Below are 26596 nucleotides of genomic sequence, written 5' to 3' on the forward strand. Positions count from 1 at the left end.
GACGCAGTGGTTAGCACACTGGACTTACATTCGGGAGGACGATGGTTCAACCCCGGGTCCGCCAATACTGATTTAATTCCTTAACTTTTCCTGGCGAATCGAATGTTCAAATAACTTACGGGTTTGCTGCCGGGTGACGTCGTCGAACACCGCTGATATTTCGACAGGAGCACACCCTGCCCTTCTCAAGGCACAAATGCAAGGAAGAAAAAATGTGCAAGCAAATTTAATAACTCGGTTCACAGAGGAGAAAGAAGGAAGACACCACACACAGAACAAGTGTCAACACAACCCCAATATTCAGTTCACTATGGAGGTGGAAAAGAATGGATGCCTTCCCTTCCTTGGTGTGTTGGTCAAAAGGAATGCTGATGGTACGTTGGGACATTATAGGAAGCCCACCCATACTGACTTGTATCTGCGAGCTGATAGTTGTCACCATCCAGCTCAGCGTAAAGAAGTACTTCGCACCTTGGTTCACAGGGCCCACGTTATCTCAGACCCAGAAAGTTTGGCAGCTGAGCTATCACATCTAGAAGTCACCTTTCGCCAGAATGGTTATAGTGAGAGGCAGATCAAACGTGCGTTGCGCCAAAAGCATTCTGTGCAAAGGGTGAGTGACGATAGCAACGAAGTGGCAGCTAAGTCTAGGGCCTTTTTGCCTTACGCAGGAAGCATTTCCAACAGGATTGGCCATATTTTGCGGAAATATGATGTGAAATGTGTTTTTCGACCACCTTCTAAGATTACGGCCCTGTTGGCGTCCGTAAAAGATGATCTTGGTTTGCGTAAGGCTGGGGGTCTATCGTATTCCTTGCAGTTGTGGCATGTCATATATTGGTCAGACAATCAGGACTGTGGAAGACCGGTGTTTTGAACATAAGCGTCACACACGCTTACAACAGCCAAGCAAATCCCCTATTACAGGACATTGCCTTGTCACCGGACATCCTACGGAATACAACAACACAGAGATTCTGGCTTGCTCGTCGAGCTATTGGGATAGTGTTATTAAGGAAGCTGTTGAAATCAGACTATCAAGCAACCTTATTAACAGAGATGGTGGATTTTGTTTAAATGCTGCTTGGAATCCGGCTCTGTCTCTCATCAAAAAACAGAGGGACAGAATTAGTGCTACCTCACCTGTTGATTAATAGTAACTATCGATGTTTCTGATGTTGGTTATCTTTGGTTGTGTTGACACTTGTTTCTCCTCTGTGAACCGAGGTATTAAATTTGCTTGCACATTTTTTCTTCCTTGCATTTGTGCCTTGAGAATAGCAGCGTGTGCTCTTGTAGAACTATCGGCGGTGTTCGACGTCACCCGCCAGCAAACTCGTAAGTTATTTGAACAATATTGATTTAGGTTTTCCGAGATTTCGATAAATCGCTTCAGGCAAATGCCGGGATGGTTCCTTTGAAAAGGAAAGGCCGACTTCCTTCCCCATCCTTCCGTAATCCAGTGGGACGGATGACCTGGCTGTTTGGTCCCCTCCTCAAAACCAAAAACCAACATTGAATTCCGGAATGATTTTCGAAACGGAATGTCTCATGCGTCTAGCTCCAGCTACCATTCCGCTCTCAGAGTCTGTTAAGTCCCGTCGTGCGGCCATAATGACGATTACCTGAGCACAAGTGACAACACCGCCAATGCACTGTCCATTCATACCTTGTGAGCGCGATACCACCGCCATCTATGAATGTGCATATCACTATCCCATAATTTTTTTTTCACCTCAGTGTATTTTCGCCATTGGGTGAAAAAGCTGCAGGATCACTGGACCAAGTGCATATTTCTCAGAGGTGGCCATGCAGGGAAGTAAGGTGACTTGTTTAGGAAACAAGCATTTTTTCTTGCTTTTTACCAGACTTGCAGGACCACATCTGCATCTACATCTACATGATTACTCTGCAATTCACATTTAAGTGCTTGGCAGAGGGTTCATCGAACCACAATCATACTGTCTCTCTACCATGCCACTCCCGAACAGCGCACGGAAAAAACGAACACCTAAACCTTTCTGTTCGAGCTCTGATTTCTCTTATTTTATTTTGATGATTCCTACCTATGTAGGTTGGGCTCAACAAGATATTTTCGCATTCGGAAGAGAAAGTTGGTGACTGAAATTTCGTAAATAGATCTCGCCGCGACGAAAAACGTCTTTGCTTTAATGACTTCCATCCCAGTTCGCGTATCATATCTGCCGCACTCTCTCCCCTATTACGTGATAATACAAAACGAGCTGCCCTTTTATGCACCCTTTCGATGTCCTCCGTCAATCCCACCTCGTAAGGATCCCACACCGCGCAGCAATATTCCAACAGAGGACGAACGAGTGTAGTGTAAGCTGTCTCTTTAGTGGACTTGTTGCATCTTCTAAGTGTCCTGCCAATGAAACGCAACCTTTGGCTCGCCTTCCCCAGAATATTATCTATGTGGTCTTTCCAACTGAAGTTGTTCGTAATTTTAACACCCAGTACTTAGTTGAATTGACAGGCTTGAGAACTGTACTATTTATCGAGTAATCGAATTCCAACGGATTTCTTTTGGAACTCATGTGGATCACCTCACACTTTTCGTTATTTAACGTCAACTGCCACATGCCACACCATACAGCAATCTTTTCTAAATCGCTTTGCAACTGATACTGGTCTTCGGATGACCTTACTAGACGGTAAATTACAGCATAATCTGCGAACAACCTAAGAGAACTGCTCAGATTGTCACCCGGGTCATTTATATAGATCAGGAACAGCAGAGGTCCCAGGTCAATTATATAGATCAGGAACAGCAGAGGTCCCAGGACGCTTCCCTGGGGAACATCTGATATCACTTCAGTTTTACTCGATGATTTGCCGTCTATTACTACGAACTGCGACCTTCCTGACAGGAAATCACGAATCCAGTCGCACAACTGAGACGATACCCCCATAGGCCCGCAGCATGATTAGAAGTCGCTTGTGAGGAACGGTGTCAAAAGCTTTCCGGAAATCTAGAAATGCGGAATCAATTTGAGATCCCCTGTCGATAGCGGCCATTACTTCGTGCGAATAAAGAGCTAGCTGCGTTGCACAAGAACGATGTTTTCTGAAACCATGCTGATTACGTATCAATAGATCGTTCCCTTCGAGGTGATTCATAATGTTTGAATACAGTGTATGCTCCAAAACCCTACAGCAAACCGACGTCAATGATATAGGTCTGTAGTTCGATGGATTACTCCTACTACCCTTCTTAAACACTGGTGCGACCTGCACAATTTTCCAATCTGTAGGTACAGATCTATAGGTGAGTGAGCGGTTATGTATGATTGCTAAGTAGTGAGCTATTGTATCAGCGTAATCTGAAAGGACCCTAATCGGTATACAATCTAAACCTGAAGACTTTCCCGTATCAAGCGATTTGAGTTGCTTCGCAACCCCTAAGGTATCTACTTTTAAGAAATTCATGCTAGCAGCTGTTCGTGTTTCAAATTCTGGAATACTCTATTCGTCTTTCCTGGTGAAGGAATTTCGGAAAACTGCGTTCAATAACTATGCTTTTGCGACACAGTCGTCAGTAACAGTACCATCGGCACTGCGCAGCTAAGGTATTGACTGAGTCTTGCCGCTTGTGTACTTTACATACGACCAGAATTTCTTCGGATTTTCTACCAAATTTCGAGACAATATTTCGTTGTGGAACATATTAAATGCATCTCGCATTGAAGACCGTGTCGAATTCCGCGCGTCTGTAAATTTTAGCCAATCTTCGGGATTTCGCGTTCTTCTGAACTTCGCATGCTTTTTCCGTTGCCCCTGCAACAGCGTTCGGACCTGTTTTGTGTACCATGGGGGATCAGTTCCATCTCTGACCAATTTATGAGGTATGAATCTCTCAATTGCTGTTGCTACATTACATGCTACATTACAAGTATTACAGGTACCATTGGGTACTGCCTCATATTGCTAGAAAACGGAACACCGTCTGCTTCCCCAGTGCAGCGCGTCTGTTACTCACCCGAGAGCCTTGGTGGAGATGAGCGGCGTGCGTAGACTGAGGAAGCCGTTGACGCGGCGCTCCTTGGCCGGGGTGCCACCCCCGCCGCCACCCCCGCCGCCCTCGCCACCGCCGTCGTTGTCGGCCTCCCTCTTGCGCTTCCGGCGGCGCCACCAGTAGCAGGCGGCGAGAGAACCTCCCACCAGCAGCAACGCCAGCACGGTGCACACCACCGCCGTCACCACCACGTCGCGCCTCTCCATCACCACCTGTGACAGCAGACGCGTCACGTCCATTGAGATCTGATTCCCGTGTAGGACATACAGTGCAGATTGATATACGTCGGTCATCATAGTATTTACACTTCTGAGCCCCAACCTCGACGCCAAATATACTGCTGGTCATTAGAATTTCGACACCGAGCACAAAATTGACAAATGTGAAAATTACCGAAATATCAGTTTAATAAGTCACAGCTGCAAAATACTAACGCAAATTCTTTACAGACGAATGGAAAAACTGGTAGAAGCCGACCTCGGGAAAGATCAGTTTCGATTCCATAGAAATTTTGGAACACGTGAGGCAATACTGACCCTACGACTTATCTTAGAAGAAAGATTAAGGAAAGGCAAACCTACGTTTCTAGCGTGAAACTTCCTGGTAGATTAAAACTGCGTGCCCGACCGAGACTCGAACTCGGGACCTTTGCCTTTCGCGGGCATTCTACGAACATCCCCCAGGCTGTGGCTAAGCCATGTCTCTGCAATATCCTTTCTTCCAGGAGTGCTAGTTCTGCAAGGTTCGCAGAAGAGCTTCTGTGAAGTTTGGAAGGTAGGAGACAAGGTACTGGCGGAATTAAAGCTGTGAGGACGGGACGTGAGTCGTTCTTGGGTAGCTCAGTCGGTAGAGCGCTTGCCAGCGAAAGGCAAAGGTCCCAAGTTCGAGTCTCGGTCCGGCACACACTTTTAATCTGCCAGGAAGTTTCATATCAGCGGACACCGCTGTAGTGTGAAAATTTCATTCTAGCTACGTTTCTAGCGTTTGTAGACTTAGAGAAAGCTTTTGACAATGTTGACTGGAATACACTTTCAAATTCTGAAGGTGGCAGGGGTAAAATACAGGGAACGAAAGGCTATTTACAATTTGTACAGAAACCAGATGGCAGGTATAAGAGTCGAGGGACATGAAAGGCAAGCAGTGGTTGGGAAGGGAGGGAGACAGGGTTGTAGCATATCCCCGACGTTATTCCATCTGTATATTGAGCAAGTAGTAAAGGAAACAAAAGAAAAATTCGGAGTAGGTATTACAATCCATGGAGAAGAAATAAAAACTTTGAGATTCGCCGATGACATTGTAATTCTGTCAGAGAGAGCAAAGGACTAGGAAGAGCAGTTGAACGGAATGGACAGTGTCTTGAAACATTGTTATAAGATGAACATCAACAAAAACAAAACAAGGATAATGGAATGTAGTCGAATTAAGTCGGGTGATGCTGAGGGAATTAGATTAGGAAATGAGACAATGTAAAGGAATTTTGCTATTTGGGGAGCAAAATAACTGATGATAGTCGAAGTAGAGAGGATATAAAATGTAGACTGGCAATGGCAAGGAAAGCGTTTCTGAAGAAGATAAATGTGTTAACATCGAGTACTGATGTGTCAGGAGGTCGTTTCTGAAAGTATTTGTATGGAGTGTAGCCATGTATGGAAGTGAAACATGGACGATAAATAGTTTTGACAAGAAGAGAATAGAAGCTTTCGAAATATGGTGCTACAGAAGAATGCTGAAGATTAGATGGGTAGATCACATAACTAATGAGGAGGTATTGAATAGAATTGGGGAGAAGAGGTGTTTGTGGCACAACTTGACAAGAAGAAGGGACCGGTTGATGGGACATGTGCTGAGGCATCGAGGGATCACCAATTTGGTATTGGAGGGCAGTGTGGAGGGTAAAAATCGTAGAGGGAGGCCAAGAGATGAATACAGTAAGCAGATTCAGAAGGATGTAGGCTGCAGTAGGTACTGGGAGATGAAGAAGCTTGCACAGGATAGAGTAGCATGGAGAGCTGAATCAAACCAGTCTCAGTACTGAAGACCACAACAACATGAACAACAAAATTTAACTGATTGTACGTATACAGCAGGAGCAGCCAGAATCTCGTAACGCTGGCGGCTCTTCGGCATGGGGGCCGCTCTCTCTCGTCACGTGAGGAGAACACGGAAAGTGCCATAACCCGATTTCCTAGGAACTTCGCTAAGTGGAAGAGTAGTCAAAATAGCGAACACAGTCTCGACTTATCCATAGACACCCGACTGTTTCTGAAAAAAGAGAAAGTCAAAGTTTTCGCGGTATTGTTTTGTATGTGAACGAGGGCCAAGAAACGACGAAGAGGCTCCGTCCCCGCCGCAGTCGCAGTGGTCGACAACCCCACGACGACTACCGCAATCCACTTCACCCCTCTGCCGCCCCACACCGAAACACTCTTTCAGGGTTATTGTCCAGCTCGCCCCCCCCCCCCCCCCCCGCCTTGCCCCCTTCAGGGAACGTCTCACACCATCACACCAGACGAGTGTAATCGCTATGTTTGCGTGGTAGAGTAATGGTGGTGTACGCGTACATGGAGAACTTGTTTGCGCAGCCGACATGGTGTAGCTGAGGCGGAATAAGGGGAACCAGTCATACAATGAAGGCTTTCACGACCGGATGGTACTGTTGTTGATAATTTTTCCGGGTTATAAGGCCGTGGTCCATGGAATACTTCTATTCCTAACGTTTCGTCCAATACTACGTTGGACATCCTCAGAGGTATGGCTAGTCCTGTTGAGTCCTGCCGGAAGGGGAACCAGCCCATATTCGCCGAGGTCGATGGAAAACCGCCTAAAAACAATCCACAGACTGGCCGGCTCACCGGATCCGCCTGGCGGATTCGTGCCGCGGACCAGGTGCTCCTTCCCAATCCAGAAAGCCGTCTGCTAGATCGCACGGCTAACCGGGCGCGCATTTTCCAGGTACTTTATGTGCCTTTTTACCGCATGATATCTCAGACGAAATCTTGGCACAGTGGTTAGCGTCGCGACTTTTTTATTTTGCGTCCCATGTTCGAAACACGATTATTACTTTTATTTCTTTTTTTCATTTGTACACCCATGTCTGTAGAAGATTACTACACTGTTTTCCATTGTGTACTGGTACAACGTTGTCCTTCTTCGTCTACAAATTGTTAAGTCAGATAAAACAATAAAAAAATGAGAAAAGTGTTTTAAATTGTTTTCGATGAAAGTCCTGTAGCGTATCTTGATTCATAATGAGCTGCAATCTCCAGTTATCGGAAAAGTGAACAGCCATGCATGGTTCGCCGCGAAATTGTTGCCAGCGCTCGAAATCTTCACCAATGTTAATGACGTTTCTTTCCCGGGTGAGAGTCACATGAAATGTCACTGTGATACACCTGTCTCCGCACGATGCTCGTGGTGATCAGAATATCTGTGTTTCGAATGTTTCTAAGATCAGAATCATCCAAGTGATTTAACCAAATCTTCCCGAATAACAAACTTCTGAATAAAATGTAAGAATTAGTATAAGAATATGTCACTGTAATATCAGAATATGATAATTTGAAAGGATTGCAGCCTCTCAAAGCACCATACACACATATATTATACAATAAATTTGTGACACTTATTCTGAAATAGACCTGTAGTTTTACAATTAATATAATGCCATTGTATCTTCAATATTTGTAAGACACGGTCTTGGAGTAACCTTCTACGGCCATGGATAAATAAAGGAAAACAATAAAAATAAAACAAAATAAAAAAAGTTATAGGTTTTCGAACACAGGACACAAAATTAAAGAGCCACGACGCTAACCACTGAGCTATCATTCGTCTAAGAAGATGGTCCAGTAAAAGCCACAGGAAGTGCCTGAAAACTGTCATCATAGTTTTTCTCAGAAACGGTTGGGTATCTACTTATCTACGTATAAACCGAGACAGGCGTTCACTTATTTTGACTCCTCTTCCACTGAGCGAAGTTTCTTGGAAATCGGGTGATGGCACTTTCTGTGTTTCCTCCACCATCCCACTATACCAGGGGCGGCCAAGATTTTGGCTTACGGGCCATACTGGGGCAGAGTACCATAGGGCTCACCATCACTTCACATTTTCCCCCCTGCCATGCCATACTGTCTCCCTTGCACTGAAGGTGCCACGTTATCATGACATATTTGGTTTTATAATCGAAAAGAATGTCTTTCATACGACTATGTCAACTGAAATATCGTAGCATTTTTGCAACCTCATCATGTAAACTTAGAAATTCTGCCTGAGTAAAGCAAGATTTGTCATTAAAATTGGAATTACGTTGCAGGTCAATCAGTTACATTCTGCGCATGTGCAGGGACTCTTTCTACTGCACCTCTCGGAAACAAATTTAAGATTTTAACAGTTTTCAAAATCTTGTAATTCTTTCAAGGCAATATAAATTCTTAAAACTTCGCATTTTTCTTTAACGCCACTGAACTTAGGGATCTGTACTGTCTTTTTCAGAATATGTCCCTTCTACAACATGAATTTCCTTTTAAGTGCGTCCCATTTAAGACAGAAAGAAGTTATTTTCCAATGTCTTACTGCGAGCAGTTTTCAGTGAAGTACACTTAAAATGCAAAGTCTTCAGTCCATTTCACATGTTCTAATTTTTGTTCCTGTACTTCTTTTTCCGCCACAAATTCAACAATAGCGAGTTTTAAACCGAAAAATCGTTCCAGGCATGCCCCTTAACAAACGTACTTTGCGTTAATATGTGAAGTCTCCATACTTTTTGTTCAGATGTACTGAAAAGTGTTGTAACTGACAACGAAATAATGCGTGCAAATTCAGAAATTTTACTATTCGCACCAGATTTATAATCTGGACGTTGATAAAATGGCAAGGTAAATGTTGATGAGAACACAGGGAGGAGTTGTGATCTATATAACAATAGATTTATTCATTCCTAACATCACAAGACAAAAAATAGCTAAAGAAACGTCACACAAACATTTTCATTTGACAAACGCTTTCACTGATATGGGGTCTATGGTGGACAAAGTGATCAGTTGGGGATCGACACACGACACTAACCAGAACAATAATCAATTTATCTGAATTCATTTACGTCACTCTGGGGTATGGCACAAAACCTACGCTATCTATACTCTACTATGGTTCGAAAGAATAGGGTGCTGAGAAACATATATTGGAGCCCTACGCCGTAGCAACGAATACTTTACCCTTCTGCTGGTCAGGGCGGCACACCACGATGCGTTTGGCGACTGAAGTTATGGGCGGCAGCAATCTGTTATTAATGGCGCGCGTACGAAAAATGCAAGTACACGGTCTCCCGTTAGGGTAATTCGGAACGCAGGTACTTCCAGTGTGCAGGTGAACCCGTTTGCTGGTCTGCCAAACCGATTTCACTCCGTCCCACGAGTATGCGTGACAGAATATGTCAAATGTTTGGACGGCCGACTCAAAACAAGTAAGTACACCCACGCTTCGCTCGTGTGCGTGATGCCAGAAGCAATACCTTTGACGGTTCAGAAGGTGACTGGCACAGGCTCAAAGTGGCACACTTAATATTTGTTATACTATATTTGCTATTTGTTATACTTATTCAAGTACTCCAGGCCTGCAAATTTAGCAGAAAGTGCTTTTCGATGTTCAGAACACTGAATCCTGTCTGTCGATCATTCTGGTTGTATCTTGTTTCATTGCCAACTAAATCTTTAAATACTTTCTGCATAGTAGATATGCAGTTCCTGTTGCTTATGCGAATTCAGAAATTTCATCTCTCTCTTCAGTCATTCACATTCATTTTAAGATATTGCGACGACAAATTGCTGGAGTGCCTCTTTTCAAGCAAAATCCACTGGAAGCATGAACGTCGTCACATGACGAACAAATAGCGATGGTTAACAGAGCTGTAGCACGATTCTGCCGAAGTCGGAGAGCTGTGCCGATCGAAAAATGCCGCTCCTCAATGCTAAATGAAATATTGCTCTGCACCGAGTACTTCCGAGGAGGACCGAGCAGAGCCGAGCGACAGGCTCGCTGCCCACACAGGCCGCATGCGTGAAGTCTGACACGCCGTGGCCGACCTTGCACTGTACTGTCTGAACGGGAACGCTGGGCGCAACTCCAAACGTGCCGCTTAGATAACGCAAGAGCCACAAAGGAACACACACCGGCTTGCATGCGGCTTGGGTTCATATTATGCCGTATTAGGAAATTTGAAAGACTTAAGCTATGTATCATGAAGAGCGGTATTATATGTATCTGGCTGTTAGTACAAGGGCGTATACCTACAAAGATAAAAAATTAAAATGAAGCTGAGTTTGCAACTGAATTATATCAATAATATTGTGTAAGCCACATAGTTCCATGCAAAATTCTTCCAACATTTCAGCTGAGATAGAGAAAAGATGCAAAAACAAACAGTCTCTATAGCATGCCGTTACGGATCGGATAAATTATCATAATTAAATGTGAAAGAGAAAAAAATGTTACCTAGCACTTCTCTATTGGCAGTGCAACAGGTAGAATTCTCAACAAAATGTGTCAGAAAAAAAACAAAGTTTTCATCATTATTTAATTACTTTTGGTTCGCTGAAGACGTAATAAAATTAATGATCTGGTACAAACCCTTGGCACACTGACAGGCGCAGGCAGTTCATCAGAATGTCCTCACGCAGGCTGCCACGTAATCGTGATTTCTTTAGTGTCGTTATCGAAAAAAACTTTCACACTCAAGAATTGATCCAGACATGGATATCGCTTCTGCAGCCTTATTATGGAGACGTGGAAACTCTTGCCGACGAAAACCTTTCTATAGCTCCTGGGCCATTTTAACGTACTATAATTTGTCTTCTAAGCGAAAATTGCTCCGCAGATCGATCAGTTCAATTTGAAAATGAACAAGGGCGCTTTCAAATGATATGATAAATGGTCTTGAAAACGAGATTTCTCATAAACAGATGTCCGGAAAACGATCTGAAAACTGTTTCTGTATTTCTCCAGCACCGAAATGAATTGTTCGAAATTCGGATTTTATTTAACACCAGAGAGCTTAGGAACATGGGAGGTGCTCTTTTTCAAAATTTTCCCTTCCATATTGTGATTTTCATTTCAAATGTAGCCACCTTTCACGTTAAATCATATTTTAATTTCTTCTCACTTTGCAACATCTTATTGACGGTGTGCAAGTGAGCAGTTTAGTCAAGTAAATATTCGAGGTCTGGAGTCCATTCTGCATCTCCTAATGTTGATTCCTACTTTCCGTTTCCCTCAGAAATTTAACAACAGCAGGTCTTAAATCGAAAAATCATTTCAGGCATTGCCCTCAACTGCTGTACGTCTCAGTAGTAAGTCACGTGTCCATACTGTTCCCGTCAGGACCCCACACTCTACTCCTCTTGATTTATTTTTGTGAGGAGCACCGACAGATGGAGTATACCATTGTCACTCTACCACAGTAGACGATATGTGCCGACAAATCATCACAGCATGCTTCACAATATCATCCACTGATCCACTGTTCTACCCACTGAAAGCGAAGAAAACGTACAGGAGCTGTTGAATAAGATGAGCAGTATAATGAGTACAGAATTTGGATTGAGCACAAACCGAAGAATGACGAAAGTAGTGGGGAGTAGCAGAAATGACATCAGCGATAAACATCAAAGTTTCTGAACATGAAGCAGATGAAGTGAAGGAATTCTGTTACTTTGGAAGCACACTACCGTACGACGGACGAATAAAGGAGGAAATAAAAATCAGACTAGTAAAGGCGAACAGAGCATTCATGGTCAAAAGAATTCTACTAGTATCAAACAATTGCCTTAATGGGAGGAAGTAATTTCTGAGAATATACGCTTGGAGCGCAGCAGTGTATCGTGTGAATCATGGAATCTTGGGAAACTCTAAAAGAAGAGAATCGAAACGTTTGAGGTGTGAGATTACAGGAAAATGTCGGCAGTTAAGTGGACTGATGAAGTATTAGGAGGCTTTGCAGAAACGATCACGAAAGGAATATAATGAGAACACCAACAAGAAGTCTGGACAGGATGATAGGATATGCGTTATGACATCAGGCAACAAAGTCCATGGTACTTGTGGGAACTTTAAACGGTAAAAACTGTAGAGGAAATCAGTTTGAAATGTATCCCTAATAATTGCGAACTTTCGGTACAAGTGATGCTCTGAAATGAGGAGATTAGCAAAAGAAATGAAGCCGTGGCTGGCCGCACCAGGACAGTCACAAGTCTGATGACAAAAAAATAGTTCCACTGTGTAACTGTCTCAAACGGATATTGCAAATTTTCCTTGCAGTCGATGGGAAGCTGTCTGAGTTCATGCCCCAAATGAAGAGTAAAGCTGCGTTTTGCTAAGAAAATTATTAATTCAGTAGGTGAAGAGTATGCAGATCAGTAGGAGAAAAATGTTTAATTTATTGACTTACGTTATTCAATTAATTAAAGTTTTGAGAAGGCTCTGTAGTCAAAGCTAGCCGATAACACTTGTTTTACCCGAAAGAGGCTTTCTGGCGCCCCCAGGTAAAGATGGGTCAGATAATCTATCCGTGAATTCAGAAATAAATACACCTGTGCTTTTTTCCCGTGAAGACAACTTTTTCCATTCTAGAGAATGCAAGGGCAAATACTGTTCATAGTCAGTCTTAAGTCTTGTGTCAATCAAAATACTGAAGCAAGATGCAACATCTTCCTAAACTCTTGAAAAGATGATTTCAGTGATATAGTGCTTGTCAATGTTGGCTATGAAACTTTAGGAAATATATCCTCCCATGAACCATGGACCTTGCCGTTGGTGGGGAGGCTTGCGTGCCTCAGCGATACAGATGGCCGTACCGTAGGTGCAACCACAACGGAGGGGTATCGGTTGAGAGGCCAGACAAACATGTGGTTCCTGAAGAGGGGCAGCAGCCTTTTCAGTAGTTGCAGGGGCAACAGTCTGCATGATTGACTGATCTGGCCTTGTAACATTAACCAAAACGGCCTTGCTGTGCTGGTACTGCGAACGGCTGAAAGCAAGGGGAAACTACAGCCGTAATTTTTCCCGAGGACATGCAGCTCTACTGTATGATTAAATGATGATGGCGTCCTCTTGGGTAAAATATTCCGGAGGTAAAATAGTCCCCCATTCGGATCTCCGGGCGGGGACTACTCAGGAGGACGTCGTTATCAGGAGAAAGAAAACTGGCGTTCTACGGATCGGAGCGTGGAATGTCAGATCCCTTAATCGGGCAGGTAGGTTAGAAAATTTAAAAAGGGAAATGGATAGGTTAAAGTTAGATATAGTGGGAATTAGTGAAGTTCGGTGGCAGGAGGAACAAGACTTTTGGTCAGGTGATTACAGGGTCATAAATACAAAATCAAACAGGGGTAATGCGGAAGTAGGTTTAATAATGAATAAAAAAATAGGAGTGCGGGTTAGCTACTACAAACAGCATAGTGAACGCATTATTGTGGCCAAGATAGACACAAAGCCCATGCCTACTACAGTAGTACAAGTTTATATGCCAACTACCACTGCAGATGATGAAGAAATAGATGAAATGTATGACGAGATAAAAGAAATTATTCAGGTAATGAAGGGAGACGAAAATTTAATAGTCTTGGGTGACTGGAATTCGTCAGTAGGAAAAGGGAGAGAAGGAAACATAGTAGGTGAATATGGATTGGGGGGAAGGAATGAAAGAGGAAGCCGCCTTGTAGAATTTTGCACAGAGCATAACTTAATCATAGCCAACACTTGGTTCAAGAATCATAAAAGAAGGTTGTATACCTGGAAGAATCCTGGAGATACTAAAAGGTATCAGATAGATTATATAATAGTAAGACAGAGATTTAGGAACCAGGTTTTAAATTGCAAGACATTTCCTGGGGCAGATGTGGATTCTGACCACAATCTATTGGTTATGAACTGCAGATTGAAACTGAAGAAACTGCAAAAAGGTGGGAATTTAAGGAGATGAGACCTAGATAAACTGAAACAACCAGAGGTTGTAGAGAGTTTCAGGGAGAGCATAAGGGAACAATTGACAGGAATGGGGGAAAGAAATACAGTAGAAGAAGAATGGGTAGCTCTGAGGGATGAAGTAGTGAAGGCAACAGAGGATGAAGTAGGTAAAAAGACGAGGGCTAGTAGAAATCCTTGGGTAACAGAAGAACTATTGAATTTAATTGATGAAAGGAGAAAATATAAAAATGCAGTAAATGAAGCAGGCAAAAAGGAATACAAACGTCTCAAAAATGATATCGACAGGAAGTGCAAAATGGCTAAGCAGGGATGGCTAGAGGACAAATGTAAGGATGTAGAGGCTTGTCTCACTAGGGGTAAGATAGATACTGCCTACAGGAAAATTAAAGAGACATTTGGAGAGAAGAGAACCACTTGTATGAATATCAAGAGCTCAAATGGCAACCCAGTTCTAAGCAAAGAAGGGAAGGCAGAAAGGTGGAAGGAGTATATAGAGGGTTTATACAAGGGCGATGTACTTGAGGACAATATTATGGAAATGGAAGAGGATGTAGATGAAGATGAAATGGGAGATAAGATACTGCGTGAAGAGTTTGACAGAGCACTGAAAGACCTGAGCCGAAACAAGGCCCCGGGAGTAGACAACATTCCATTTGAACTACTGATGGCCTCGGGAGAGCCAGTCATGACAAAACTCTACCATCTGGTGAGCACGATGTATGAGACAGGCGAAATACCCTCAGACTTCAAGAAGAATATAATAATTCCAATCCCAAAGAAAGCAGGTGTTGACAGATGTGAAAATTACCGAACTATCAGTTTAATAAGTCACAGCTGCAAAATACTAACGCGAATTCTTTACAGACGAATGGAAAAACTGGTAGAAGCCGTCCTCGGGGAAGATCAGTTTGGATTCCGTAGAAATGTTGGAACACGTGAGGCAATACTGACCTTACGACTTATCTTAGAAGGAAGATCAAGAAAAGGCAAACCTACGTTTCTAGCATTTGTAGACTTAGAGAAAGCTTTTGACAATGTTAACTGGAATACTCTATTTCAAATTCTGAAGGTGGCAGGGGTAAAATACAGGGAGCGAAAGTCTATTTACAGTTTGTACAGAAACCAGATGGCAGTTATAAGAGTCGAGGGGCATGAAAGGGAAGCAGTGGTTGGGAAAGGAGTAAGACAGGGTTGTAGCCTCTCCCCAATGTTATTCAATCTGTATATTGAGCAAGCAGTAAAGGAAACAAAAGAAAAATTCGGAGTAGGTATTAAAATTCATGGAGAAGAAGTAAAAACTTTGAGGTTCGCCGATGACATTGTAATTCTGTCAGAGACAGCAAAGGACTTGGAAGAGCAGTTGAATGGAATGGATGGTGTCTTTAAGGGAGGATATAAGATGAACATCAACAAAAACAAAACGAGAATAATGGAATGTAGTCGAATTACGTCGGGTGATGTTGAGGGAATTAGATTAGGAAATGAGACAAAGTCGAAAAGGAGTTTTGCTATTTAGGGAGTAAAATAACCGATGATGGTCGAAGTAGAGAGGATATAAAATGTAGACTGGCAATGGCAAGGAAAGCGTTTCTCAAGAAGAGGGATTTGTTAACATCGAGTATAGATTTAAGTGTCACGAAGTCATTTCTGAAAGTATTTGTATGGAGTGTAGCCATGTATGGAAGTGAGACATGGACGATAACTAGTTTGGACAAGAAGAGAATAGAAGCTTTCGAAATGTGGTGCTACAGAAGAATGCTGAAGATAAGGTGGGTAGATCACGTAACTAATGAGGAGGTAATGAATAGGATTGGGGAGAAGAGAAGTTTGTGGCACAACTTGACTAGAAGAAGGGATCGGTTGGTAGGACATGTTTTGAGGCATCAAGGGATCACAAATTTAGCATTGGAGGGCAGTGTGGAGGGTAAAACTCGTAGAGGGAGACCAAGAGATGAATACACTAAGCAGATTCTGAAGGATGTAGGTTGCAGTAGATACTGGGAGATGAAGAAGCTTGCACAGGATAGAGTAGCATGGAGAGCTGCATCAAACCAGTCTCAGGACTGAAGACCACAACAACAACAACATCCTAGACAAGGGATTAAACTGCAAGACAATGCTGCCGGTAAAGGCTAATGCTAAGTAAATACTGCAGCCGCCTAGTGGGACTCTGTTCCGCTGCCAGATGCAATAAAAAGAAAGACCAACGCCAGTAACATAAACGAATTCCACGAACCTCGAGTACTACGCATCTCCTTTTCCGAAATTTACTTAATTACAGTTGAGATTATTTTCGACCCGCTTACATACTTCCTAACTAGTCACCTAGAGGAGGGAGTAATGATCAAAAGTAGAAGGAAAGTTCTTGTAACTAAGCAGCATGTTGAGCAATCGATAATGATGTAGGCTAAAAGAATAAATTAAAAAAATGTTCTAGTACTGGAGTTTGAATCCAGGTCTCGTGTTTACTAGCGGATGCGATGTTCATTAAGTTGCACTGGCACTCCAGGTACCAGAGCTCCATGGACTACCCAGCTATGTCTCCCGCCCTGAGGTGAGAGTTGGAATTTGATCGGGACAGTCTCAACGTATATAGCTGATATTGCTAAGTCATATTGGGTGTAGGCCGAAGCAATGAATTAAAATTTGGAGCTGGAATTTGTACTGGGGCAGGATATGTACAAGTGGAGTCCTTGCAGCTATACTAGCCGGAGGTCTAGCGTCGCGTTAATGCTAGTACATCTGCGTAGTAAGTGGGAGATCCGGGTTTGAATCCTGGAGGTAGCACAAATTTAATTCATTGTTCCGCATGAACCATTATCGATTGCTCAACATGTTTTAATTTCGAGAACTTTCCTTCTACTTTTGACTATTACTACCTATTTTAAGTGGCTAGTTTCGAAGTATACTCGGCCGTCTGGAAACTATTACCTGTTAGATATGAGCCATTTATGTGTAGTATTCTGAGTGCGCATAATAGATTACCATAATTATCGCAATACACATTCGTGGTCAGATACAAATCCTTCAGCAATCAGGTACGTGAGACATCGGAGTCACCTCAATATCAGTGTGTGGTGAAGGGTTATCACCGGCAGACTCAGAGTCATACACTTTAAGAGATTAATAAGCGGTATGTATCACCTTTTTCAGCGCTATAAATTACCAGCACTATTGGAGAAAGGTCTTCAGGCTGTCCTGGCGAGGCGTTTCATCTTGGGAAATTGGGTTTTCTGTCGGTAATCTGTGTCGAACTTACACAATATTTCGATTGCATAGCTCGTAGCCCTTGTTACGTGCTCCCTGAGGCTGAATCCATAGTGAACAGGGAGGGTCTAGTATTTATGCCTGTGAAGGCTAGGCGCTCTGTCATCGGTCCGCGCCACACCAGGCGCTCCACCCAACGTACACGTCAGTCAGTAGCAGCAGCAGCCGTAGTATTTTCTACTTGTAGCAGTTCCGAATGCTTTTTTTTTAGGGCGCAAAAACAACTAGGGTCATACGCGCCCATATCAAAATTTTAGGACAAGGAAAGACAGAGAGGAGTTTTTTTTTTTTTTAGGAAAAAAGCTACCCGTCAATCCCAATCGACATAAGAGAAGACAGCTAAAAACAGGGATGTGGAGAAAAGTCTATAAAATACACCATAAAGATACGGAGATCCAGAACCAAAATTTAAGTGGCCTTCACCACGTTGCTACGACGGATAGAAAATAAAATGCAGTCGACAGCCCGCGTGTCGTTTGCTAAAACGGCCGATAAGACAGGCGGGAAACCAAACGGGAACGTCAACGGTTAAAAAAATGTGCATTCCGTCAGTAAACTTGGGTGCGATGTGTACAAAGTGGTGGGGGAGTTCCACTTAACAAATGAAAATGGCTCCCTCCTCGAAGGCGAGAGGGCCGAGAGGAGGTCGTCCAAGCCACTGGGAGAGGCTTAATCATCTGGAGCTTATTCCCATGAAGGGAGGACGAGTGGTGATGCCAAAGTGACACCACCTCCTGACAGACAGCAATACAGAGATCATTTGAGGAAATATAAGAACTAGTGGGCTGAGGTATGACTGCAGCCTCGCCTGCAGCGTTAGACCGACATGACATGAAACCCACATAAACAGCACAGTGGCTCCATCAAGAGTGAGCAGGTGACTTTTCCTGGACCCGTTGCACTAAGGGATGGGCAGTGTACAGCGCACAGAGGCTTTGAATGGCGCTGAGAGGGTATGAGCAGATGAGACAATTGAAAAGCCTGTGACGCTGGGTACACTCCGTGGCCTGATACAGGGCGAAGAGCTCTGCCGTAAATACTGAGCAATGTGCCGGAAGCCGGTACTGAAAAACGTCGACGCCAATGACGAAGGCAAACCCGACACCACGGCGAGTCCGAGAGCCAGCAGAGTACACAAAGGTGCAGTCCCGAAGTTCCATGCGAAGATCGTTAAACTGAAGGCGACAGAGCGAGGCTGCGGTAGTGTCCTTAGCAAGCGACTGAACGCTAAGGTGAACATGGGCTGCAGCACGAAGCCAAGATGGTGAAGGGTTCACACCCACCAGGAAAGTTGCAGTGAACGAGAACCTAAGCCGCCGGAGCAAGAGCTGAAAACGAAATCCAGGAAGTAACAGACAAGAGAGACACGCCCCATACTGGCGACCAAAGGAGGAGGCATAGGACGGGTGGTCACGCATGTCAGACAAACGGCATACCTGCTGAGGAGAAAATCACGGTGGTAGGACTGCGGTAGTTCAGCAGCTTCTGTGTACAGACTGTCAACCGGGCTAGAGTAGAAGGCGCCAGAGGCCAAAAGGATGCTACGATGGTGTGTAGTATTGAGATGGCGTAAGAGGGACGGACGTGCAGATGTATAAACAAAGCATCCATAGTCTAGTTTCGAACGGACATGGGACCGGTTCTAACAGAGGAGGGTGGTTCCTGCACCCCATTGAAGGCACGTAGGACACTGAGGGACACTGTACAGCGAGCTGCCAGGTAAGCCACGTGGTACGACCAAGGGTGTTTTCTATCGAGCATGAGCCCCAGGAATTTCGTAGTTTCATCGAACGAAGATCAACAGGCCCAAGATATAAAGATGGTGGCAGAAACCAATTGCGCCGTCAGAAATTCATACAAACGGGTTTGTCAGTGGATAAACGAAAACCATTGCCAATGTTCCATGAGTAAAGACGATCAAGACATCGCTGGCTGCTCAATGAGACAGGTCCGTGGAGAACTGAAATAGATGGCAAAATCGTTAACAAAAAGGGAGCCAGAGATGCCTGGCAGGATACAGGCCATTATAGGGATAATGGCGATAGCATAGAGGACGATGCTGAGGACAGAACCCTCAGGTACTCCGATTTCCTGGATAAATGTGTCCGACAAGGCATAAGCCACATGGACTGTTAGAAATTCCTCATGGAAGCGGGGCAGGCGGCCATGTCCCACATGTAGAGTGTACTGAGGATACCAGTCCTTCAGCAGGTGTAGTAGGGTTTCTCCAAACCGAAAGATACGACCGTAGTCTGAGATTTCCGCAGAAAACCATTCATGACACGGATGGGCAAAGTAACGAGATGGTCAACTGCAGAATGACGCGCTCGATATCCACACTGTGCGGTCGTTAGTTAATTGTGAAACTCGAGCCACCATACCAGCTGGGCAGGAATCGTATGTTCCATCATCTTGCAAACACAGCTGGTGAGAGAGGTGGGGTGGTAGGTAGATGGGAGGTGTTTATCCTTACCAGATTTAGGTGCTTTGTGCCAGCGCCTGGCAAACGTGCCCTCTGCTCAGATGCGGTTGTATGTATTAAGCAGAAAGCACTTGCCCACAATGAGAGGTGCTGCAACATCTGAATGCCAACAGCGTCTGGCACTGGAGCCCACTCATAGTAAAGGCGGCACTGTAGCACTCACAATTCTGAAAAGAGAAGGAGATCGTCCGAGCCTCCTCCGCTCGTTTCCGATGGAGGAAGGCAGTGGGAAGAGCTCGAAATTTCGGCAAAAGGCGGCCCAAGGTGTTGGAGATAGGAATATGGTCCACAATGACGTCGTCTGTAACTGTCAGGCCAGATAGTGGGGAATGGCTCTTGGTCCCAGAGAGCCGTCGGAGGTCGGCCCACACGACAGAGGAACGGGTGGAACTGTTAGAAGAACTAAGAAATGAAATCTAGCTAGCTTTTTTGCTATCCCAAATAACGCGACGACAATGTGCACGGATCTGTTATAATGAATGCATTTTGCCATCGTAGGATGACAGTTAAAAATTTGGAGAGCGCCTCTCTGCGCCTGAATTGCGTCGTGGCATGCCTCAGTCCGCTAAGAGACCGGGACAGGACGTGATAAAGAGGAAGTGCGGGGAATGGAACTTTCTGCTGCAGTAAGGATAACGTTTGTAAGATAAGAGTCATGACCATCATATCTGGGGAAATCATGTTCGTCGAAGGTCGTCAGGGAGGAGTAAAGTCGCCAGTTGGCCTTAGTAAGCTGCCATTTGGGTGTGCACGCAGGTGGGGTAGGAGTCGGCAAACAGATACACGTGGGGAATGGTCGCTCGAGCAGGTGCCAGAAAGAACGGATCACTCTAGACGATGGGCACGCTGGGCAGTGCAGAAAGACAGGTCCAAATGGGAGTAGGTGTGCGAGGAGTCGGAAAGGAATGTGGGTGCTCTTGTGTTAAGAGAGAAGAGGTTCAGTTGATTAAGAATTTCAGTCGAGAGGGATCCTCTCTGACAGGTCCTAGGAGAACCACGAAGGGATGGTGCGCATTAAAGTCACTGAGTAGCAGAAATGTGTGATTTAGCTGCCTAATAAGCTGGAAGAAGTCTGCCCTGGTGACATCAAATCATGGAGGGGTATTAATGGTACAAAGGGAAAATGTCAGATGAGGGACGGAAAAGCAAACTGCAACAGCTTGAAGATGGGGGTCAGGGAGATGGGTTGACCATGAACGTCATACCGCATGAGCAGCATGACTCCCCCGTGAGATGGAATTCCGACCTCAGGGGGAAGGGCAAAATGGACAGGAAGGAATGCAAAAGCTCGAAGTGATAGTGAGGACAGCTTGCGAAGACCCGCTGTTACAGGGCACAGAAGCAGGATGATCCTGCTCCATGAGGTCCACAGAAGCATCAGATTGCTTGTGCTGTCCAGCTGAGGAGTCCAGCTCAGAAAAACGGTTGGTGGAGAGCATCGGAGCCACAAGGGCTGGTTCAAATGGCTCTGAGCACTATGCGACTTAACTTCTGAGGTCATCAGTCGCCTAGAACTTAGAACTAATTAAACCTAACTAACCTAAGGACATCACACACATCCATGCCCGAGGCAGGATTCGAACCTGCGACCGTAGCGGTCGCCCGGTTCCAGACTGTAGCGCCTAGAACCGCACGGCCACTCCGGCCGGCACAAGGGCTGGCTGGGCGGAAGTATCACGTGGCGAGAATCTTCGAGTCAGCGAAGGAGAATACCGTTTGCATTTGTTGGATTTCTTCATGCCTTTCCGGTTAGCAGAGGAAGATTCAGGTGTTGATTGACTGGAGGGACGTAGAAAAGTTCATGGGAGTACTCCTTCTTTCCGGGCTGCTGGTTGTGTAGTTCGTGACTTCGCTCCTTGAGGCGAGAATTTGATGACTTGTTGCACAGCTGGATGAGGGGACAGCAATGCTATCTTGACACTGAGTGATTTCACAAACTCAGAGCTGTATGTCTTCGTGGCCATGTCCATCATGGAGCGAGACGTAGCAAGAACAGTATTATAAGTGCCAGACGGTAGAATGCGGGGTTTGAGACTAGCCAATAACTTGCGAGTGACTGGGTAAGGAACTTTTATTTTTACCCTGATCTCCTGGACAGCCCGCTCATCGAGATACACAGAACCACAGGACAATCTCGAAAGGGGGTGGCATGGTCGCCATTGCAGTTGATACAGTGGGGAGAGGAAGGCGGACAATCGCCCTCGTACGCATCCCTACCTTAGGTTATATATTTCACCCAGTGTCGACCAGACATTCGCGTGTGGTTGAAATGATGACGCTGGTAGCAGCGCATTGGGGTTGAAAAGTATGGTCAAACTTCATAGCCGGCTTTGATCTTAGACAGAAGCATTTCTCTATCAAAGGTGAGAAAAAGAGTGTATGTTGGTGCTAAGGAGGAATCTACTTTTTTCATCACCCAATGGACTGCAGTGACACCCTGATCAGAGAGGTAAGTTTAGATTGTGTTCTCGGTCAGACCGTCGAGCAGCCTAGTGTAAATAACAACACAGGAAGAATTTGGAGTACTGTGGGCCCCGACACGAACTGTATAGCCGTGGAGAAGTGAAGTGGCAAACAGTTGTTGAGAATCAGAAATAGTCTCCAAAAGCAAAGTGTCATTTCAGAAGCGAGTGCAGAGTTTTACAGGGCCAGCAACTGTATCAACACCTTTCTGAATAATAACTGGATTTACCGTTGCAAATCACTGACTGTCTTAAGTATGTGAAAACACGAGGAACTGTGCTGCAGCTGGAAGGGTCTTCATTCTCATCATTCCGCTTACGTTTCGTAGACGCTCATTGTGAAGATGATGGATTCATTGCGAGAAAATCCCACATGATTGCCAGTGTCTCCGATAGCGCGCTCCTTCCAACTGGGGCCCTCCTCCACAAGTGGGCGCATCCGCCTTAGGTAACTGTTCACACCTCAGGCCACACTTCCCAAACACCTGACAGTGGGACCAACCGGCAATCTGGGAAGGTAGCAGCTCAGACAGTCACCCTTCCCTGGGCCTGGCCTGTACCAGGGGGTACATGCGAACCCTACCTGTCGACCCAGGGCTGGGAATTACGCTTTATTCAGTCACCTGTACGCGTCAGACGTATGCGCTGTCCTTCAGGAGCGCAGAAGGAGGAAACGAAAGAGAGGAACCTCAAACGCCGGAGGAAGAAAGGAGAAGGCAAACAAAGAAAGGAAAAGGGAACGAAAAACAGTGGTGAGACTGTTCTTATGTCGGTAACGCACAACGTGGAAAATTCCCAATAACACTCCAGACATGATCGCCAAGGGAGGGCAAAAAGAATAACAAGAGGATAGACATGAAGCACGGAAGGGAAAAGATGCTGCAAAAGCTGGGGCCCTGTGGTAGCCAAGCACGAGGCTCCTGGGGTGCGTACTTTTCGGCTGTTGCCAGTTAACGCCCAGTACCGCTTGAAGGTGGAACAGTACATCAGATGACAAACAGCCAAAAAGTACGCGCACAGTATTTGGAATAGCTATGGTTAGAAGATTCTGCCGTTGCCGTTACGGCGTGTAGATAGGACAGGGCGCCTGGGGTGGCTTGGATCGATGACGGTGCCCCCAGCCCCACATAAGCCTAAATACTGGACCCTTTCCACCCTGGATCGAACCTGAGGAAGCACCTGATGAAGGCTGTGAGTTACACGAACGAAATATTGTGCAAGTATGGAGCGCAATCTGATTTTCTAAGATGACACTACTGGAGAACGTTACCCTTGCAGAAAGAAAATGATTGTGGTTTATGCATAACAGGACAACATATCATTTTCTGCAGATTATATGGCTGGACTTCACTGCACTGGTTCATGGGGTATGAGCTCGTTGATGAGGTCTGGTAACATGACCCCGTCAGTGGACCTGGATCTATTGGGTTTATGGCTTTGGGGGCATTTAAAAGCACTGATGTTTGTCCAAGCCACCGACGATGTGCGGGTGTTACAGGAGAGTGTGACCACTGCCTGTTACACAATTTAAATGGGTTTAGATGTATTTAAAAGTGAGATTTGTATTTGGACATGCTTTTAGGGCTGTGGTGGAATCGGCCGTTGGGAAGTCAGGAGAAGGTGTGCTTGAGACTTTGGTTGTTGAGGTGGTGGTGGTGGTTGGAACCATTTGGCGTGCCGTTAATGAAGCATCCGTACTCAAAAGTCATTTTTTTCATTTTATCAGAGGCGCGGAATTACAGCAGGCAGGTGGGTATTTCCCCTTGGTGACATGAGTGACTTACGCACGCCGCGGGCAATGGCCAGCAACTACCAGCTCGGTAGCCTGCACAGTATGCATTAGCAGCGACGACACAGTTCCTGGAAGTGTGACTAATTCGTGCTCGGCTTGTCTCACACAAGGGTAGATGGTGTTCGAATCATAACATCCAGTGCAGCCGAAGTCGAAGGCGTGTGCCTGCGTTGGGTGGTAATTAGTGATAGCGGAGGATCTCAGAAACAGTGATACAGCAACAGGGACTGGACCACCCCTAGTCCAGGCTCAGACATGTGTCCCACTGGGGAAGTTGTCGTCAGTACGATATAATCACCCGACTGGATACTTTATCTGGCACTGCAGTGGTCTCCACCTTGATCTCGGAAGTTGATGGACATAGTGATGATCGGTATCGTGTACACACCCGAATATGGTCGTGTACAGAGAATGTCGGTGAGCACATTAGAGTGTTATGGTCTGATTTGGGAGAATATTTATGAGGATTGCTGGTCAGAACTTCTACAAGGGCAGCACTCCAACCAAGGAAGAGGCAACAGATTGAAGCAGCTGGGCTAGCTGGAGTGGAGTTTCTTGAACATCTTATATCAGTGATTCTTGAGTTTCTCCCGGCGTATTTGATAATCAAAATATCCACGGGTGTACTGCCGGTCTGTAGTGTCCAACGGGCACAATATTTCGGCGATCACACATGTCGCCATCATCAGGTGAACTGACGGACTGAGCTCCTGTGAACGTGCCGGCACGGAGATCCGTACACTATGGCTGTTTTGTAATATGAGAAGCCGCCTTACTGAGCAATTAATACTTGACTTCCTCCACTTACAGCTCTCGTAACACATTTCTCGACGTAATACCTACGGCTTCATCCAAGCATGTTTCCTTTTTTCCGTCGCCTTTCTTCCAAATACACACACAATGTAATTGTGGTACTAGCAACTGCAGCGCATAATAATAAGTTGTCGTCCGCAATCTTGAAATTTGACGAAAAATGTGACGGTAGTGTAACACCCGTTTTAAGCGCCACGCCAAAGATCTTTGTCAAAGAAATTGACTAATATTTCATCATATTTCCCTGTCAAATAAATATGATAGTGTAATACCGACCTTATTGAGGTGCATAAGTCCTTATTGGGTTACACAGGACGCATATTCTGATACACAATACTGTAGTTACATGGCGAACAATTTTGTTACTGGGACACAGCGAAAACAGTTAGCGTACTATTAAATTCCAGTTGTAGAGAGGAGTCTCTCAATATGCCTGCGAGATTATCCATCCAATGTTATTCACATCGATTAAAAGATATTTTCCACGTTCTGTTATAGAACCTTTTATTCTTCTATTGAAATTTCAGTATCACGCCATTGCCAAGCATCTACAAACATACAATACCATTTATCATTAAAACATAATGGGGAGACAAAAAAAACTCTAATCTGCTGACATGCATGTACCGTACTTAACAAATATTCGGTGCTATTTTATACCACAAATATTTGTACAGTTTATAAATATGTGTATCCTCGTAGGTTATGTGTCACTTTGTCAGCTGTTAACGAATCGTTTGTGTATCCAAATGTTAATCCACGCGTGACAGGTACGTGTAGCACAGTTTCTTTGACCTTTCGAACACAGAAAACACTTTTACATTGGCCGTTAGACCTAGTGACATGGTGCTGCGGTTTGTCAGCCGTTCGCTGTGTTATGTTAGCCGTTTTGAACACCTCACGTTCTTTCGACACGTCAGTATTCTGATTAGCTCCGTGTCTTCTGGCATAGAGACTCTGGATCGTCATTACTGTTCTTTGAATCGTCCCCAAAAATAGTCTAATACTATCCTGGAGGCAATATTCATTACATATTCGATTCCAAGCGATCAGTTTCGCGCACCTATGTTCTTCTATAATCGGCACTAACACAGAGTTTCGTATCAGTCGTAGAAAACAATGACCGCTATGAAAAGTGTATAACATTGTTCGTTTATTTGAACTCCGATCTGGGTGGGGAACGATTACGTAAGTGAGGGTCGTATCTTCTTTAACTAAAACCATTTCAAACAGCGTTAAAAGGAAAACCCAATGGAAAAGTATATAGAGAAAAACGTTATTTATAACTTTAATTCTGTGGATAAGTGCATCATCTGAACTCTGAGCATAACATCGCCCACCACCATAGCCTCCGTATCGTCTACATCGCGAACATAGTCCGTCTCAGATCTTCAGACAGCATGTCGCGTCTTTCGGATAAATAAATGGAAACGCTGAAAGCTGAGAAAGCCTTTCGAATACAAAGGGTGGCTATCGGAGACTACGTAGGTACGTAGAAAAGTAAGGAAGAAGGAAAGTGACGTAACAGCACTACAGAGAAAGGTTTTTATTTTTATTTTTTTTAAAGGGAAACCAGATCTGGCTGTACATCTAGAAAAAAAAACCTCTTTAAATAGTCTATCGCAAATGATAAGAATTTTCCTAACATCAGAAGAACTAGAATCAAAGATACGGCTTTCCAGCTAGCTACGGAAAAATTTTCCTGACCATTTTCTGAATCAAACGACATTTTCTAAAGCAATAACTCTGTTTGCTTCCATTGTGAA

The 26596-nt window shown here is 44.6% G+C and overlaps 1 protein-coding gene across 1 annotated transcript in view; it reads right to left on the bottom strand.

Annotated features, from left to right (window-relative positions):
• Positions 1-3996: 3996 nt before the first annotated feature.
• LOC126101440 (uncharacterized) overlaps positions 3997-26596 on the bottom strand; it is a 321282-nt gene continuing 298682 nt past the window's right edge. Inside the window, exon 2 of the mRNA XM_049912096.1 lies at positions 3997-4248. Coding sequence (XP_049768053.1) covers positions 3997-4248 — 252 coding nt within the window. The remainder of the gene's footprint in view (positions 4249-26596) is intronic.

This window comes from Schistocerca cancellata, chromosome 9 (genome assembly GCF_023864275.1).
Source record: "Schistocerca cancellata isolate TAMUIC-IGC-003103 chromosome 9, iqSchCanc2.1, whole genome shotgun sequence".
In the NCBI taxonomy this organism is placed as follows: domain Eukaryota; kingdom Metazoa; phylum Arthropoda; class Insecta; order Orthoptera; family Acrididae; genus Schistocerca; species Schistocerca cancellata.